Below are 15,148 nucleotides of genomic sequence, written 5' to 3' on the forward strand. Positions count from 1 at the left end.
GGACAAGTTTGTCTCGCGCTGCAGTCTCTACTGCGCATGACTGCATCGGACAAACATACCTGGCCTTTTATAATATAGGATAACCCCCTCAGCATGAATTAAGAGTTAACAAGGTATTTCCTTTACCTTTTCCTCCAGCCATTGGAACTAGACAGGGCTGCTAATGTTTGCCCTGATCATCAAACTCTTTCTAATCATTATCCAACAAAATATTAATATCTCTGATGTAAAGATCATTTGGCCAGTGTGTGTTTAGGTACAATTTTGCTATTATGAGAAATGAATATTACATATATTATTTATTTTCACGAACTTGCAACTTTAATTTATACTTTAAGACTTATATATGTTTTGTATACAAAATCGATACATCTTAATAATTATAGTTAGAAATTCTAAAGATGTTTTAAAAACATACTACTGGTTGCCTCTATACCATTGATGCTCACAGTACTCAAGACACATGGACACACCTAATCCCAGAGTCAAATCTGACAACAGAAGTAAATTAGAAAGTTTTTTTTATTGCACACTATCTAAATCACAAAAATGCTATAAACCTTTAAGAGAATACAGCTTTAAAGGGACACTGAACCCGCATTTTTTCTTTCATGATTCAGATAGAGCATGCAATTTTAAGCAACTTTCTGATTTACTCCTAATATCAATTTTTCTTCATTCTCTTGCTATCTTTATTTGAAAAAGCAGGAATGTATAACCTCAGAGACAGCCCATTTTTTGTTCAGCACCCTGGATAGCCCTTGCTGATTGGTGGCTGCATTTAGTCACTAATCAGCAAGTGCTACCCAGGTGCTGAACCAAAGAGGGGCCAGCTTGTAATCTTACATTCCTGCTTTTTCAAATAAAGATACCAGGAGAACAAAGAAAAATTGATAATAGGATTATATTAGAATGTTGTTTAAAATTGCATGCTCTTGGGGAGCTTCCGGAGGAGGAGCACAGGTGTGTGATCAGGTGCTGCACCTGTTCTGATCTCTCCTACCTACAAGCTGTTGGTGTGGAACCGCGCCTAAAACCCTCTAGTTTAGGGTGGCTTGTATTGCTGAATATCACCGCTGCTGGAAACTCTATAGTGCCCTGACATTGCACTAAATAGCTGCAGGTAGCAGCCCTGAAAAAGGACTTATCACTATATCAAAATTAATACCCTTTAAAAAACGGTTGTTGTCACACAATCTCCTTATTAAGCCGGGGTAACCCAAGAAGAAGTGCTCAGCTAAACCAATAGGCAAGTCAAATTCCTGATTACTGCTGAATAAATTGAAACGGAGGACGGAGGTGAGAGGCGCTGCACTTATCCTAAGTTGTGTGGACTCTGAGAACTTACCGGTCTCCTGTGTACAGCTTAATTGAATACCCAGGAGTTGGAGCTGGAGTTACCTGTACATCACACCGGCATTGCGGCTGGAGCAGTGGGTGCGGATGGTGTAGCCCGTTGTTTTCTTGCATTCCTGTGCTGAAGTGGCATTCCCCCTCCCACCGGTGCTGCGTGAGGGGGGGGGCACTGCTGGAGGAGACGGGTCGATCCCTGGTGCAGTGTTGGTTCCGGGGAGGATAATGTGGAGCTGCTGGAGCGGTAGTTGTGGCTGCCTTCCCTCCCGCCTCTGCCCACTTTCTTCTGCCTCTAGCCAAGGTGACGAGACTCAGGAATGTTATCGATGTCGGCTGGTGGCGTGATTGTAGCAGCATATGAGTCATACCCTTGAGAATAGCTGACCTGCTTCTTTGAAAAAACGCAAGAGACGAGGATATTGGTATCCTTGTGTCGCAGCCTGCTGATTTGTTTCCCGGCACTCGCTGTTTCCTCGATCTGGAAGACGCTCCCCTTCCCACCGATGCTGCGGGAGGGGGGGCTGAGGCTGATGATCGCTGGTTGTCCCCTGCTCAAAACTTAGTCTATTTGTTCTGGGCAACGTAGAACCCTTGGGAAAAAACTTGCAGTTTTGTTTTCTTTTTTAGCTGCCTCTACCCTGGAATGACTTGGCTCAGTACTGGACCCTTATTATTTGTTCCTTTTTTCCCTTTGCTGGGGTTTTTCAAATGATATTAATGTACATAACCTATAAGCTATGATAGCCGGCCTGACCTTGATATAAATAACGGCTATTGGCCTATAAGCGCTTTATAACACCTAAACTTGCTAGGTTTGTTCTCTTTAGTTGGTATTTATGACAATTTAAAATCTAGAACCCCCTAGTTTCTAACTGGTATATATTTCTCCTGGAAACTGTATGTTGTTAATGTGTAGCAGCAAAATGTGAAACATTGTATTATCATATTTCCTGAACCATTCAGACTGTTACTAATTGACTGGGGGTTTCTTTTGTTTCTCTCTCAGACCCACAGCAAATGTATTATAACATTGGATTACTCTATATAGCTTTGCTTAAGTTTTAAAGTTACATCAAGTTGTGTTAAAATATATCATGAGTATTGGTCTCATAGAAGTGAATTATACTTAGTTTAGAGGTGTGTTAATAGCCTACAAGTAATCTGGTGTCCCAGATACACACAGGCGAAACAATCTGAGTATCAACTAGTTTAAAAGTACCTTAAAAGCTGATTTCTTTCTAAAATTTATAAAATATTGATCTGGTGGCCTAGGACTAGGAGACTTGAGTTGTTAAACACTGTTTTTTCTGTTCTCAGCTGAAAATTTAAAACGGTATATTAATCACTATTGAGGGCTTTCTTAAAGATTAGAAAACTGCGGGCTCCAAAGTAGGACCCCTTTTCTGTGTTATGATATATCTTATCTTGTCACCAGCATGACTGAACCTGACTCACTTAGTTCACGGTTATTTTTTCTTTTTTCTCTCTCCTTTTAGAGGAGAAGATAAACTCAAACAATACACAAAAGTGTGCACCTTTCTTTCTCACATATCCTTCACACCTCCCTCCCTTCTTCAGTAGATTAGTTTGTCTCTTTCTTTTTTTTGCTCTCCATCACAATCCACTCCCATTATTTTATGGATAAATTTCTACATACACAATCTCGCACATCACCTTCAGTCATGTCGGCTAGACAGAGGGATAAAAAACATAGACCTAATACAGAGCCTGTGGGTGAGCCACAATTGGTAACCCAAGAATCGTCAAATTTACTTGATTCTGCTGATACACAGTCTCTAGTCTTAAATATCTCTGCTGCTCTTGCACCCAAGTTTGATTTACTTAGAATAGAAATCAAACAAGATATTGCGCAGCTAGCTACAGAAGTCAAACAATTCTCGGAAAGATTCTCTGAAGTTGAACAGAGAGTCTCTGACTTAGAAGATCTCACTCTAGCTCAAAACAGTAAACTAGAAGCCACCTCCTCAGCCCTTGCTAAATTGCAAAATAAAGTAGAAGACTTGGAAAATTGCGCTAGGCGCAATAACTTGAAAGTAGTGGGGGTACCTGAGGGGAAGCGGTTTTGAGGATTTAAATAAATTCATAACACAAACATTACCAGCATTGTTGAACATACCTCAAACCCAGCCAGTTATAGAAAGGGTGCACAGGTTAGGGCCATCACCTTTATCTAAAGAAAATATGAGGCCAAGGCCAATCATAGCTAAATTCCTGAATTACCAGGACAAGATTACATTCTTACAAGCCTTTCGTAAAAATCAACCTATATTACTGGAAGGTACAAAAATCCTTTTATTTCAGGACTATGCAGCTGAAACTGCCTCAAAAAGAAGGCAGTTGGCTCCGGTATGTACTAAGTTCATACAGCAGGGGCTGCGAGCGACAATTTTACATCCTGCCAGGTTGCGACTTGTGTGCAACAACACTTTGCATTTTTTTGATTCTGCCCGTACGGCAGAATCTTTTTTCACCAAAAACTGCACACCTGAGCAGTTGAGGTGACACACTATTTAGTTTTTTTCTCCTTGGTAAAAATTAGAATAGATCTGTTATTTTTCTTCTTCTAAGATGGGCCCTTTTCAGCAAATGGGCAACAGACGGCTCAGGTGGATTAGTCGTATCTTTTGGGGTTTTCCCTCACCATCTTCCCTTCTTGAACATAGATACCTACTATAATGACTGGGATTAAATTTACCTCATGGAACATAGGAGGGCTAACTTCTCCTATTAAGAGAAAAACGATAATCTCTTATTTGAAGAAAATAGGTACTGCTATTGCTTTTCTACAAGAAACCCATTTAAAGACTCAAGAAATTCTTAAACTAAAATCTTCTTGGGTTAAGGAGGTCTTTTTTTCTTCTAGTTCTAGCCGAAAAGGCGGAGTTGCTATTCTTCTGGGTAAAAAACTCAAATATGTGATAATACAAAGTGAATCAGATGAAGAGGGGAGATATATCATACTGAAAATTAAGGTTGCTAATGTTTTGTATACTTTATGCAATGTATATGCTCCAAATGTTTTTAATCTCTCATTTTGGGATACACTTCAGGCCAGGCTTATGACATGTGCAGAGGGTTTTTTAATTTTAGCTGGTGACTTTAATATGGCTTCTCAATACCCAATTGATAGAATGAGGCAGCAGCCAATAGTCAAAAAAACTAAAAGAGATAATCTGGAGGCAAAGTTGTTCTCCAGGATTTTTTCTAATTTAAGAGTTAAGGATATTTGGAGGATATTGAATCCGGATACACGTGATTTTACATGTCTCTCAAAAGCACATAAATCATTGTCACGGATTGATTTATTTTTGGTTGATGAAAGACTTTGTAAACACAAAGTATCAGCTCAAATTTTGCCTATTGTGGTATCTGATCATGCTCCAATCTGCTTCGAGATTTATACGACTGGCCTTTCACATACAAATACTCGTTTTTTTTCCCCTAAATATTTGTCTGCTGATTCTGGATTTAGAGGCTTCCTCGAAACTAAGTTTCTGGACTTTGCCTTGTTTAATGCGGAGGCTAGAGCCCGTCCTTTTTTGTTCTGGGAAACTGCTAAAGCAGTGCTGAGGGGGGAAATCCTGGCATACACCATTAGGCGTACCAAGAAATTTAAAAAACGCGAAAATGAACTCCTTCGCGCAGTTACAAATGCTTATAACTCATATTTATTAGAAAAGACGTCTCAGAAATGGGTTAAATATATTACTGCATTAGAAGAGAGAGACTCATTTCTACTTTATAAATCTACTCAGCAGGAAGTTCGGTTTTCTGCGAAACTTTACAAATATGGGAACAAGACTGGAAAACTTTTGGCTAGACTGGTAAGGCAGGACTTAGGTTCTCAGCTAATAGATTCCCTAGAAAAAGAGGGACAGATGTTTAGTTCCTCTCAGGATCTTGTTCAAATTTTTTATGATTACTATAAGGGAATATACTCCCCCAGGATTTCTGACTTCACAGAACGTCAGAAATTCTGGGGAGAAATCTTTTTTCCAATATTAACACCTAGTCTAATTGAGGAACTTGAATCCCCCATTACGGAAATAGAAGTTGCAAAGGCAATTAAAAATTTGGCATATAACAAAGCACCCGGCCCGGACGGAATACCTAATGAGTTCTATAAAATGATACCCTCCACTGTAATACCTGATTTAACTTTGTTATTTAACTATATATACATAGAGGGAAATGAACCCTCATCTAATTTTACAGCTTCATACACGTCTTTAATTTTAAAAAAGGGCAAAGATGCAAGAATGGTGGAATCATATAGACCCATAGCTTTGATGAACACCGATTATAAATTGTTGACTACGATTCTCGCCCAGAGACTCCAGTCCCTTCTTCCTTTGATTATTAGCCCAGATCAGGCTGGTTTTATGAAGAATAGGAACTCTGCGGCCAAAATAAGGGAACCCCTGCTCACCTTGGATTACTTTTCAAATGGTATGAATGCTGATCGTTCAGAGGAGGGAAGTATTTCAGACTTGGCAATTTTGGCTATAGACGCCGAAAAGGCCTTTGACTCAGTTTACCATGATCATCTTCTATTTTCATTAGAACAATTTGGGCTAAAAGGTAATTTTGCTAAGTTTATTGAAAAACTTTATCGTACAGCCTCCACAAGAATGATAGTAAATGGCCAGCTATCCCCAGAAATAATTCTGCATAGGGGGACTAGGCAGGGGTGTCCCCTCTCCCCGCTCCTTTTCAATATTGCTATAGAACCCTTTGCTATAATGATAAGACAGAGATTGGAGGGGATTGGGGTGGCTGGGCGGGAGTTGAAAATAGCATTATATGCTGATGATATTCTCATTTATCTTTCTAATTTACGTAGAAATTTACCTATTCTCTTATCAACTATACAACAGTTTGGTTCCTTTTCAGGATATAAGGTAAATATAAAGAAATCTGAACTTCTCTGGATAAGGCACACAGACAGCTCTCTTATAAATGTACCCTTCTCTATAGTGAATGACTCATTTAGATATTTGGGTATAAATGTCTCAAGTAATCCTGATTCTTGGTACTCCCTGAACATTCCTCCTGTGTTGAATAAGGTTAAATCAGTTTTTAAGAACTGGCAGACTTTACCATTGTCCTTGTCCGGATGCATAGCAGCCTATAAGATGATCTTATTGCCAAAAATACTATATGTCCTCCAAAATACTCCTTTGATTTTAAGAAAGAACGATTTAAGTTTATTCAATTCACAACTCCGGTTTTTCCTATGGCAGGGTAGGAAATCCAGAATATCACTTGCAAAACTCTCCCTTCCAATAGGATCCGGAGGCCTGGCTTTACCTGATTTACGAGTGTATAATTATGTATTTTTGGTTCGTATTCTGGCAGATTGGCTTTTTGCTCATAATTATGTTACAAATAATGACTTAGAGAGCAGTATTTTGTATCCTTTTTCACCTATTGCGCTGATTCATCTCGACACTACTCACATCCCACCCCAAGTTAAACGTTGTAGATCTATATATAATATAATCCTAGCTTGGAAAAAGATATGTACTTTGTTAGGAATAGAACACCGGGTGTCGAGATTCCTAGGTTTTCTGGGAAACCCACAATTTCAGTTAGGAACACCATCTTCAATCTTTTTAGAGTGGAAGACCCAAGGGCTTGTTAATGTTCTTCAGATGCTTGACATAGAAAAAAGATGTGTGAAATCATTTGATGCTCTTAGGGTGGAATTCAATATCTCCCAGAGAAACTTTTTTGCCTATCTTCAGGCTAGACACTATGCTATGAAGTTAGTGAATGAGTATGGCTGGGATTGGTCACTGGGGCACATAGAGAACTGGTTTATTCTGGCAAAAAATGGACTCATGTCAATATCTCCATGCTATTTGATTATTGTCTCCGACAGGGGCACAATTAATCTTGATAAAATTGCTATTAACTGGGGCACATTGTTATCTCAGGAAGTAGAATCTAAAATACCTTCTCTTTCAATTCGAAAGGTTACTCAAACAACCCTTTCTGCCACATGGAGAGAATCTCATTTGAAGTTGTTACATATGACATATTTTACACCAGAAAAAGGAGCGAGATGCGGCAGTATGAGTTTTATTACATGTCCTAAATGCTCGTTTCCCTCTGCAAATCTTCTGCACATGTTATGGACCTGCCCTAAAATTAAAAACGTATGGTCCAAAGTCCAATTTTGGCTTTGCAAGATACTAAAGCTCTCATCATTAAATTTGATAGGCAGACATATAATTTTTCTCTTTCTTGACCCAGAAGATAGACAACTCAATGTGAAGTTTATTAATATAACTATATTGGCTGTTAGATATCTTATCTTTAAAAAATGGAAAACGCTCACGGTCCCTAGTATATCAGAAATTAAAAACTGTTTAAAAAAACAATGTATTCTTGAACAATATAATATTAGTGTTGATAACGATGTCCATGTTGTTAAATTCTTTCTCAAATGGTCAGCATTTATAAAAGTTTTTTCTCCTACGGAAATTGAATATTTGATATATCCCTTACGTAATTCCGAACTAGTTCTGCTGGGGAGATGGTGAAGGGTTCTTTTTTTCCCTTTTTTTTTTTTATTTATTTTTTTATTTTTTATTACTTTTTTGCTTTGGGGTATTGTGTTGTTTTTCTATGTAAAAATAAAAACTCAACAAGGTATAGAGTATTACGAAGCATAGTGTTATCATCTGGGTTATTCTTTTTATTTACATAAGATACATTCAAAGAGTTGATGTGTACCTATAACATAGTACTGAATGTGTAATAATTTGTATACTATATGTACATTTGTTATACCCAAGCTATGGTTTGGAAAAAGCTTTGCTTTTGTTTTTATTTAATGGCTATGTTTCTTTTATTATTATCTGATTGTTATGGGTCCTTGTTGGATATAAATAAATATTTAAAAAAAAAAAAAAATTGCATGCTCTATCTAATTCGAGAAAAAAATAATTTGGTTTCAGTATCCCTTTAATAAAGCAGAGGAATCAGTTGCATTTTTATTTTATTGTATTAATTTTTTTGCTACCTATAATATATTCAAGAATAGTCAAAAAGTCAAATAAAGACAAATGCAGAAAAGACCAAAGGTAAAAATATTAGGGTCAATAGAAAATGTACCTTGACTTTTCCAGGGTTTTCTTCTTCCTCCTTCTTGTCTTCAAACTCAAAAGCTACAGTCATGCGTTGCTGCCGCTGTTCCTCCCAAAGCGTTGGATTGAAACTATCAGTGTCTGACTGGAAATCTAAATTAAAACACAATTTTTATGGACAGTGTCAAAACTTTTACTCTCATTAAATGAATAATCTCTTTTTAAAAAAGCTCTTAAAAGCAAATTTTTATTCCTGATCTTAAACTATAAAATAAATATTATTATGTTTTTTAAAGGCATATTTTAAACATTGCAAAAGGTAAATATATACACTTTTTTCCATGATTATGATAAAATCTCCCTTTGGATGTGTCTTATATAGCAAATCACAATCTTCACTAGTTGAGTTACTGAGTTGTATCCAGATATAATTTACTTTTCGAGGATGAGCTACAGTAGAAGATAACACAACTTGGGCAATTAAAATACCAGAACAGAATTCAGAGGACTGTTCTAAACCATAGGGGCCAATGCTATAAAGTTCTCTGGGCTGGTGAAATTCTATAAGAATACTCGCCATCACTTCTATATCCCTGGCGAAATTCTATAAAGCCACTTTTTACCAAGAAACAGGGTGTCTTGCTAAGTGGCGTATACTGCATTTTCGTATTGGAAGGAGATTCATACATTATAAAAGTGCACAATTAAATTTGTAATTTAAAAATCATACAAAATAAATAATTCTACCATTCACACAAAAATGCGCAGGAAATAATTGTATTGTTAAAGGGCCACTGTAAGTAAATATTTTCTATGCCTGTTACTAACTAACTACCCGAAATACGCTTTTTATCAATAGCATTTCATTAACATATCTCTACCGTATATCAGAAATCTTGTCTGCAAATTTAATTGTTTTCCAAACCCACTCCGTGGGTATCCTTTGCTCTGTACCAATCCGTTTACAATACCTAGGTTTCAAAATGGCGCGTTAAACACAAAGTTATTGGTTTAAGTATTTTGAACATGCAGTGCTGAAAATAGTGGGCAGGATAACTTGACATCATCGGCGAATAAAAGATATAACTTTTAGAACGTTATGAAACTTCGTTTTGGAGAAAATATAGGTCAGTAGGTTTTAATTAATGTTTATTAACTTTAATATGTTAGTTGTTTAGCTTAAAAATTATAACAGAAAGTAATCCTTTAAGGTGCATCAAAAATTGTAACAAAATTGTTCACCAAAAATTGTATTTTATCAAAAACGTCAAGTTTATAAGTAAATTACACCAAAATAAATCATAATAAATATGCATAGGGTAAATTATAATTTAAGTAAACTGAATGTGCAAAAAAATTAAGAAATTTGTAGTTATAAGTGCAAAATACATTGTTGTTTTTTCGTAAAATGGTCTGAACATATGCATTCCATGGGCCTATATGAACTTTTCTCTCAAATCTTAGCGTAATTCTATAAACATTTTTAACCTACAGTTCTCACTGATTTTTCTCTCCAGTTAAAAGGTGGCGAGTATTCACCAAAAAACTCAAAACAATTACTCTGAAAGGAAAACCTATGCATATGAATATAACAGCAAATTTAAGGTAGAGTGCACAGAAAACAGCGTAATTTGATTTTATTAGGCATAATATTCAAGTTTTAAAACATGCTAGTTTCCCCCTCTGGCGAAGTACAAGTTTTAAAACTTGAATATTATGTGAGAAATCTCGCCACGCGCAGTGACAGCTCCTTTTTTTATAGAATTCCACGAGCCCTGCCCCTCTTAGTCTTGGCAATTCTCTGTTTCTACTTATAACCTATATGGCAATATATGCTAGCTATTTCTGGTGTTGCACGTGATTTTTAATAACCTGTGACCATATTTCAAGTGGTTTTCACGCATACTAATACTTAAATTTTAAATAGGGCTGTTAATGGTTGTATCAAATGCAAGTATTGATTTAGTTTTATGTCTAAAGGAAACTTACAGCTTCTTATGAGAGGTTTAGATTTAGCAAATAAAAGTAAAGACTTTCTATTTTTCAGATAACTGCTTTGTTATGAAAAGCCTCCAGAAATTGTGTCAAAATGTATTTAAAAAAAATCCCAAATGTCTTTGTAACCATAGTGTTCTTATAAGATTATAGATGCTTCATTTGAGACAAGTAATTTATTTTTACCTTCATCCCCACGAGGTTGCTGGGGGAACATGTAGTTTGTTAACACCCTCTGCTTTGTCTCTGGGTGAGCTTCAGTTTGAAGAGGAATGAGTGCTTTGGACTGGAAAGGATAAGTTGAAATATGAAAAATTGTGAAATTTCAGCAAAGGCAACACATTGTGAAAAGAATTTATACATTTCATAACACATTTAACAGTATTAAATAATGTTTTAAGATGCATTAAAGGGACACAAAGCGACAACAAGAAAAAGCTCCAATCAATTAAAGTATTTTGTTTTTGCCCTATTGGCTGCTTACAACTATGTGTTTAACCCCAGAAGGAGGTTAAACATATAGTTAAAGTCATCAACAACTGGCAATGTACTACTGCTCCAGAGCTGAACATAGCTGCTGGGCCAATCACCAGCTATATTTGGCTTGATCAATGCAGAGCTAATGTAAGCTATGTGTTGCTGAGCCAATCAGCCAATCAGGTGAAGCAAATGTGCATAGCTACCAATTAATGGCCTTATTCAGCTGTTGGTCTAGAGCAGACTGTAAGTATGCATTTAACCATTTTGCAGGACTAAACACAAAGGGCAAGAAATAGTTCAATAAAAATTATTTAACACATTTAAGTAGTTTCATATTGCAGTTGTATGTCCCTTTAAATTAATGCATCCAATTCATTTTATGTGCAGATATTTTGCAACGCAGCACTTTGGAACATTGATAGCAAAGCACTGGGATGCAAATTCTCGTTTTACATCAATTGGATACGTAAAAAAAATCTCCTATACAAATTATAATGGCAATATTTCAAACCAATAATTTTTTCTACTATTATTGGTGTCAGAAGTGGGATAAACCATTTGACATAGTATTACCTGATTGTCAGAAAGCCACAGAGCAGCAAGTTCTTTAAGTTTAGTAAAGCTGAATGGTAAATTCTTTAACCTGAAAATACATAGAAAAAAATATGTTTCTCATTCTAAAAAGCACAAAAACAAACACACTTCACAATAAGCTTCTCATACTAATAATCTTGTAATATAAAAACATGTATTTTACAAAACGTTACTCATATTTTGGAATAAAGTACATTTCTATTGGCATCAGAACATTACTTGTTGACAATATACAGTAACTATCATATCCATAATGAGGCATTTTCATTGTTCTCTTTTAAACGTATCTATCAATGTTTTTTGGTCTGTCTAATCTCTTGTAAGGTCTCTTTTACAGGTATACGCTAATCTAATACAGAACCAACTACATTTTATGTCTGTAATGAATATAAGATTTTTCAATGCATTAAATGTTAGTGCAAACTAAACTCTCATGAGGACAAGCTAATTGGAAATAATGCCACTTTTTATTTTCTTTAATGATTACTTTTTGTCTTTTGGAGTACTTAATAATCAATTTGCAGTTGATAGCACAAGCTACATTTATTGATTAAGATACAGAGATTGGTAAGTAATAATGTATGTCAACATATTACAAAGAACACGCTTCAAGCTCTATGTTTGAGAATGTATTGTCTAAGATTAATCTAAACACGCTCTTACTGTAAGTGAAGGAATTTCTCTAAAGAAACTGACTCTTCTTTTCACCAAACTGTAAAGTACCTGCCTTTTGGAAAACTTTCAGGAATATGTAACATACTAAGCGCCATTTACCAAGCAGCGATTGTTGCTTCGGAAGTTTGTTGTTTCAGGAAAGCCGGAAACATGGCCGATTGGTGAGCAAGGGAAGTGCAATGCCGCCCCCTGCAGATTTGCGGCTAATCATCCGCTAGCTGGGGGTGTCAATCTAACCAATCGTATATGATCGGGTGGATTGATGTCTGCAGCCTCAGAGCAAGCGGACGAGTTAAGGAGCAGCAGTCTTAAGACCGCTGCTTCTTAACTCCTGTTTCCGGCGAGCCTGAAGTTATTGGGGCCAATACAGAGATTGTTAAATCGGCCCCTAAATCTCTTGCTTCTATTACCAGTGAATTTTGTTTTTTTCTGAAATCACTGTCTATTGTGAAAGTCCTTGTGATATCTTTATTTTACAACAAACAATGCCATTGTTTACTAAAATGGTCTTTGTTTATTTTGTTTACCTAATATTTATTCTGTAATAAAATAAGCTTCCTATTTTTTTAAACCGTAGTTTTTTATATATATAGGGCCATTTTTCTGTCTGTTTATAAAATTATTTAAGAAAAACACAATAGTGTGTCATTAGACAAACACATAGCTTTATCTTTACATGGGCAGTTACCTAGCTGGTCAGGTAATGCAAATTTGCAACCCATTTCCCAGTATCTTACAATTTGTGTAGCGCAAACATGGCTGCCCAGTATAGCCAGTTAGAAACCAAAACTGGTATTAGTCCTTCTTTCTCTAAAAATGTAGAAGGAAAAGGCAGGGAGTGTCTACTATAAATAATATTTTTTTTGGGTGTGGGTGGGCAAACACATGCAGGAGCTAAAAAAAACCCTAAGGGTTGAGGCAGGGAGGCCAATGAGCTAAGTCATGGGTGTTGCATGAAAAGAGTTAGGCCTAATGGAGGCAGAGCAACAGGTGTTCTCACTCCTTAGCCCAAAGAGGACATCAGGGGTGTAACCTAAAAGAATGGGGCGATTTTGCTTCCCTCAAGAACCACCATTGGTGTTTATGAAACTTATTCTCTGGGGTGTTCACAATCTCGCTCTGACTTTAGTTGCAAAGGAGGCGAATGTGCTTAAACTTTATTGTATCCAGTTTAATCATAAACATTAACATTACCAGCACGGAAATTACTTCAAATATAAATGTATAGAAACATGGCACAGTGGCTTGTAACTTGTGAATAAGCTAATAAGCAAAAACTTCCTGATTTCTTTTAGGCAGTCTGTGCAAAATAGTACAATGTGTTAAATGAATCCTGCATCTGTAGTTTTACTCCACTACACATGTGCGATCAATCACACTTAGCGGTCTTCATGAGCCATATTTAACACCGAGTGCTCAACTGCTTCACATTCATAACAATTACAGCATTCTAACTTAAACCTTACAGCAGTCGGCACATATTTATTTAACTGTATATTAATGCTTAAACAGTTGCTTCATTTTAAGTAGGTGATAAGCATGAATTATTAGCCCTTCTTTCTAAGTGCCTGATATTCAAAACCTCAGCGCTCAGGTGAGATATTCTAAAAGGTATTGTCGGTATGGCGAGGTCTTTAAAAAAAGTTTAGAAACACAAATTTTATCTTGAGAAATGTTTATGTATGTAGTGTTCTTTATGTGAAACAGAGACTCCTACATTACTAAACAAGGTCTAAAAAAATCCCAAAGATTTTGTGTGATTTCTATTCAAACAGGTGAGGTTTTGAATATTAGTCCCTAAAAGTCCTAATTACGCTATAATTTGTTATGGAAAAAAAATATTTTGCTACGTTAGATCTTCAGTTACAGTTCCGCACATATATGTGGTTAGATTTATTAAGGATCGAGTGGACATGATTCGCTGTAGGGAATCATGTCCGCTCGACCTTGCTAAATGCCGACAGCGTATGCTGTCGGCATTTATCATTGCACAAGCATTTCTAGTGACCGCTGCTTCTTAAAGGGACATTATACACTCATTTTTTCTTTGCATAAATGTTTTGTAGATGATCTATGTATAAAGCCCATAAAGTTGTTTTTTTAATTTTTTTTTTATACTTTTGCTTATTTTTTAATAACATTGCTCTGATTTTCAGACTCCTAACCAAGCCCCAAGTTTTATGAGAATACCATCAGATACCTACTCCAGTTTGCTCCTGTTTGTGTAAAGGGTCTTTTCATATGCTAAAGAAGGGGGAGGGGGGAGTGTCTTATTTCCCACTTGCAGTGGGCTTTCCTGCTACCTTTTCAACAGAGCTAAACTGACAGCATCTAAGTAAGTTTTTAAACAGTTTTATACTGAATTTGTATATCAGTATCTGTGCATCTTATTCTTTATAGTAGTGTCTATTACATACAGTTATATGAAAATTGGTGTATACTGTTCCTTTAACTTCCATTTCTGGTGGACCAGAAACGATAGGGCGTACATGCAGCATCCACTGCTTAATAAATCTACCCCATTGTCTTTTTAGTTTTTGTTGTTATGTTCAGTTAGATTGAATCAACGTTGCATAGAAAACTGCATCCACTAGAATACAACAAATATTAGACTTGCTGTATTTTCAGTGAATTGTGTTTTTTTCAAGACAACTAAATAAAGACAACTAAATAGTGTAATATGTTACATGGTTTTAATAATGAACAGTAGTTTTACATTAAGAGTTCCATGAGACATATATCCTCAAGTTAATTTCCTTTAAATCTACAGGGTTTCAGCAAGATACAGCTGCACAAAAAAATGTGTTAAAGCCTGATAGCAGACAGGAGATTTCAAGAATATTATCACAGCTTTAAAAGGCCATAATATTCGAAAATATTGAAGTAGATGCTCCAATTCATTAGAGCATGTCATTTTAAGACTAGCGACCCTGCCC

At 36.1% G+C, this 15,148-nt stretch overlaps 1 protein-coding gene across 1 annotated transcript in view; it reads right to left on the bottom strand.

Moving 5' to 3' along the window:
• Positions 1 to 15,148, bottom strand: part of LRRC7 (leucine rich repeat containing 7) — a 518,594-nt gene that overhangs the window by 232,387 nt on the left and 271,059 nt on the right. The window contains exons 12-14 of the mRNA XM_053693367.1: positions 11,517 to 11,586; positions 10,650 to 10,749; positions 8,497 to 8,621 (exon numbers count right to left, since the gene is read on the bottom strand). Coding sequence (XP_053549342.1) covers positions 8,497 to 8,621; positions 10,650 to 10,749; positions 11,517 to 11,586 — 295 coding nt within the window. The remainder of the gene's footprint in view (positions 1 to 8,496; positions 8,622 to 10,649; positions 10,750 to 11,516; positions 11,587 to 15,148) is intronic.

The sequence above is a fragment of the Bombina bombina genome, chromosome 10, assembly GCF_027579735.1.
Source record: "Bombina bombina isolate aBomBom1 chromosome 10, aBomBom1.pri, whole genome shotgun sequence".
In the NCBI taxonomy this organism is placed as follows: domain Eukaryota; kingdom Metazoa; phylum Chordata; class Amphibia; order Anura; family Bombinatoridae; genus Bombina; species Bombina bombina.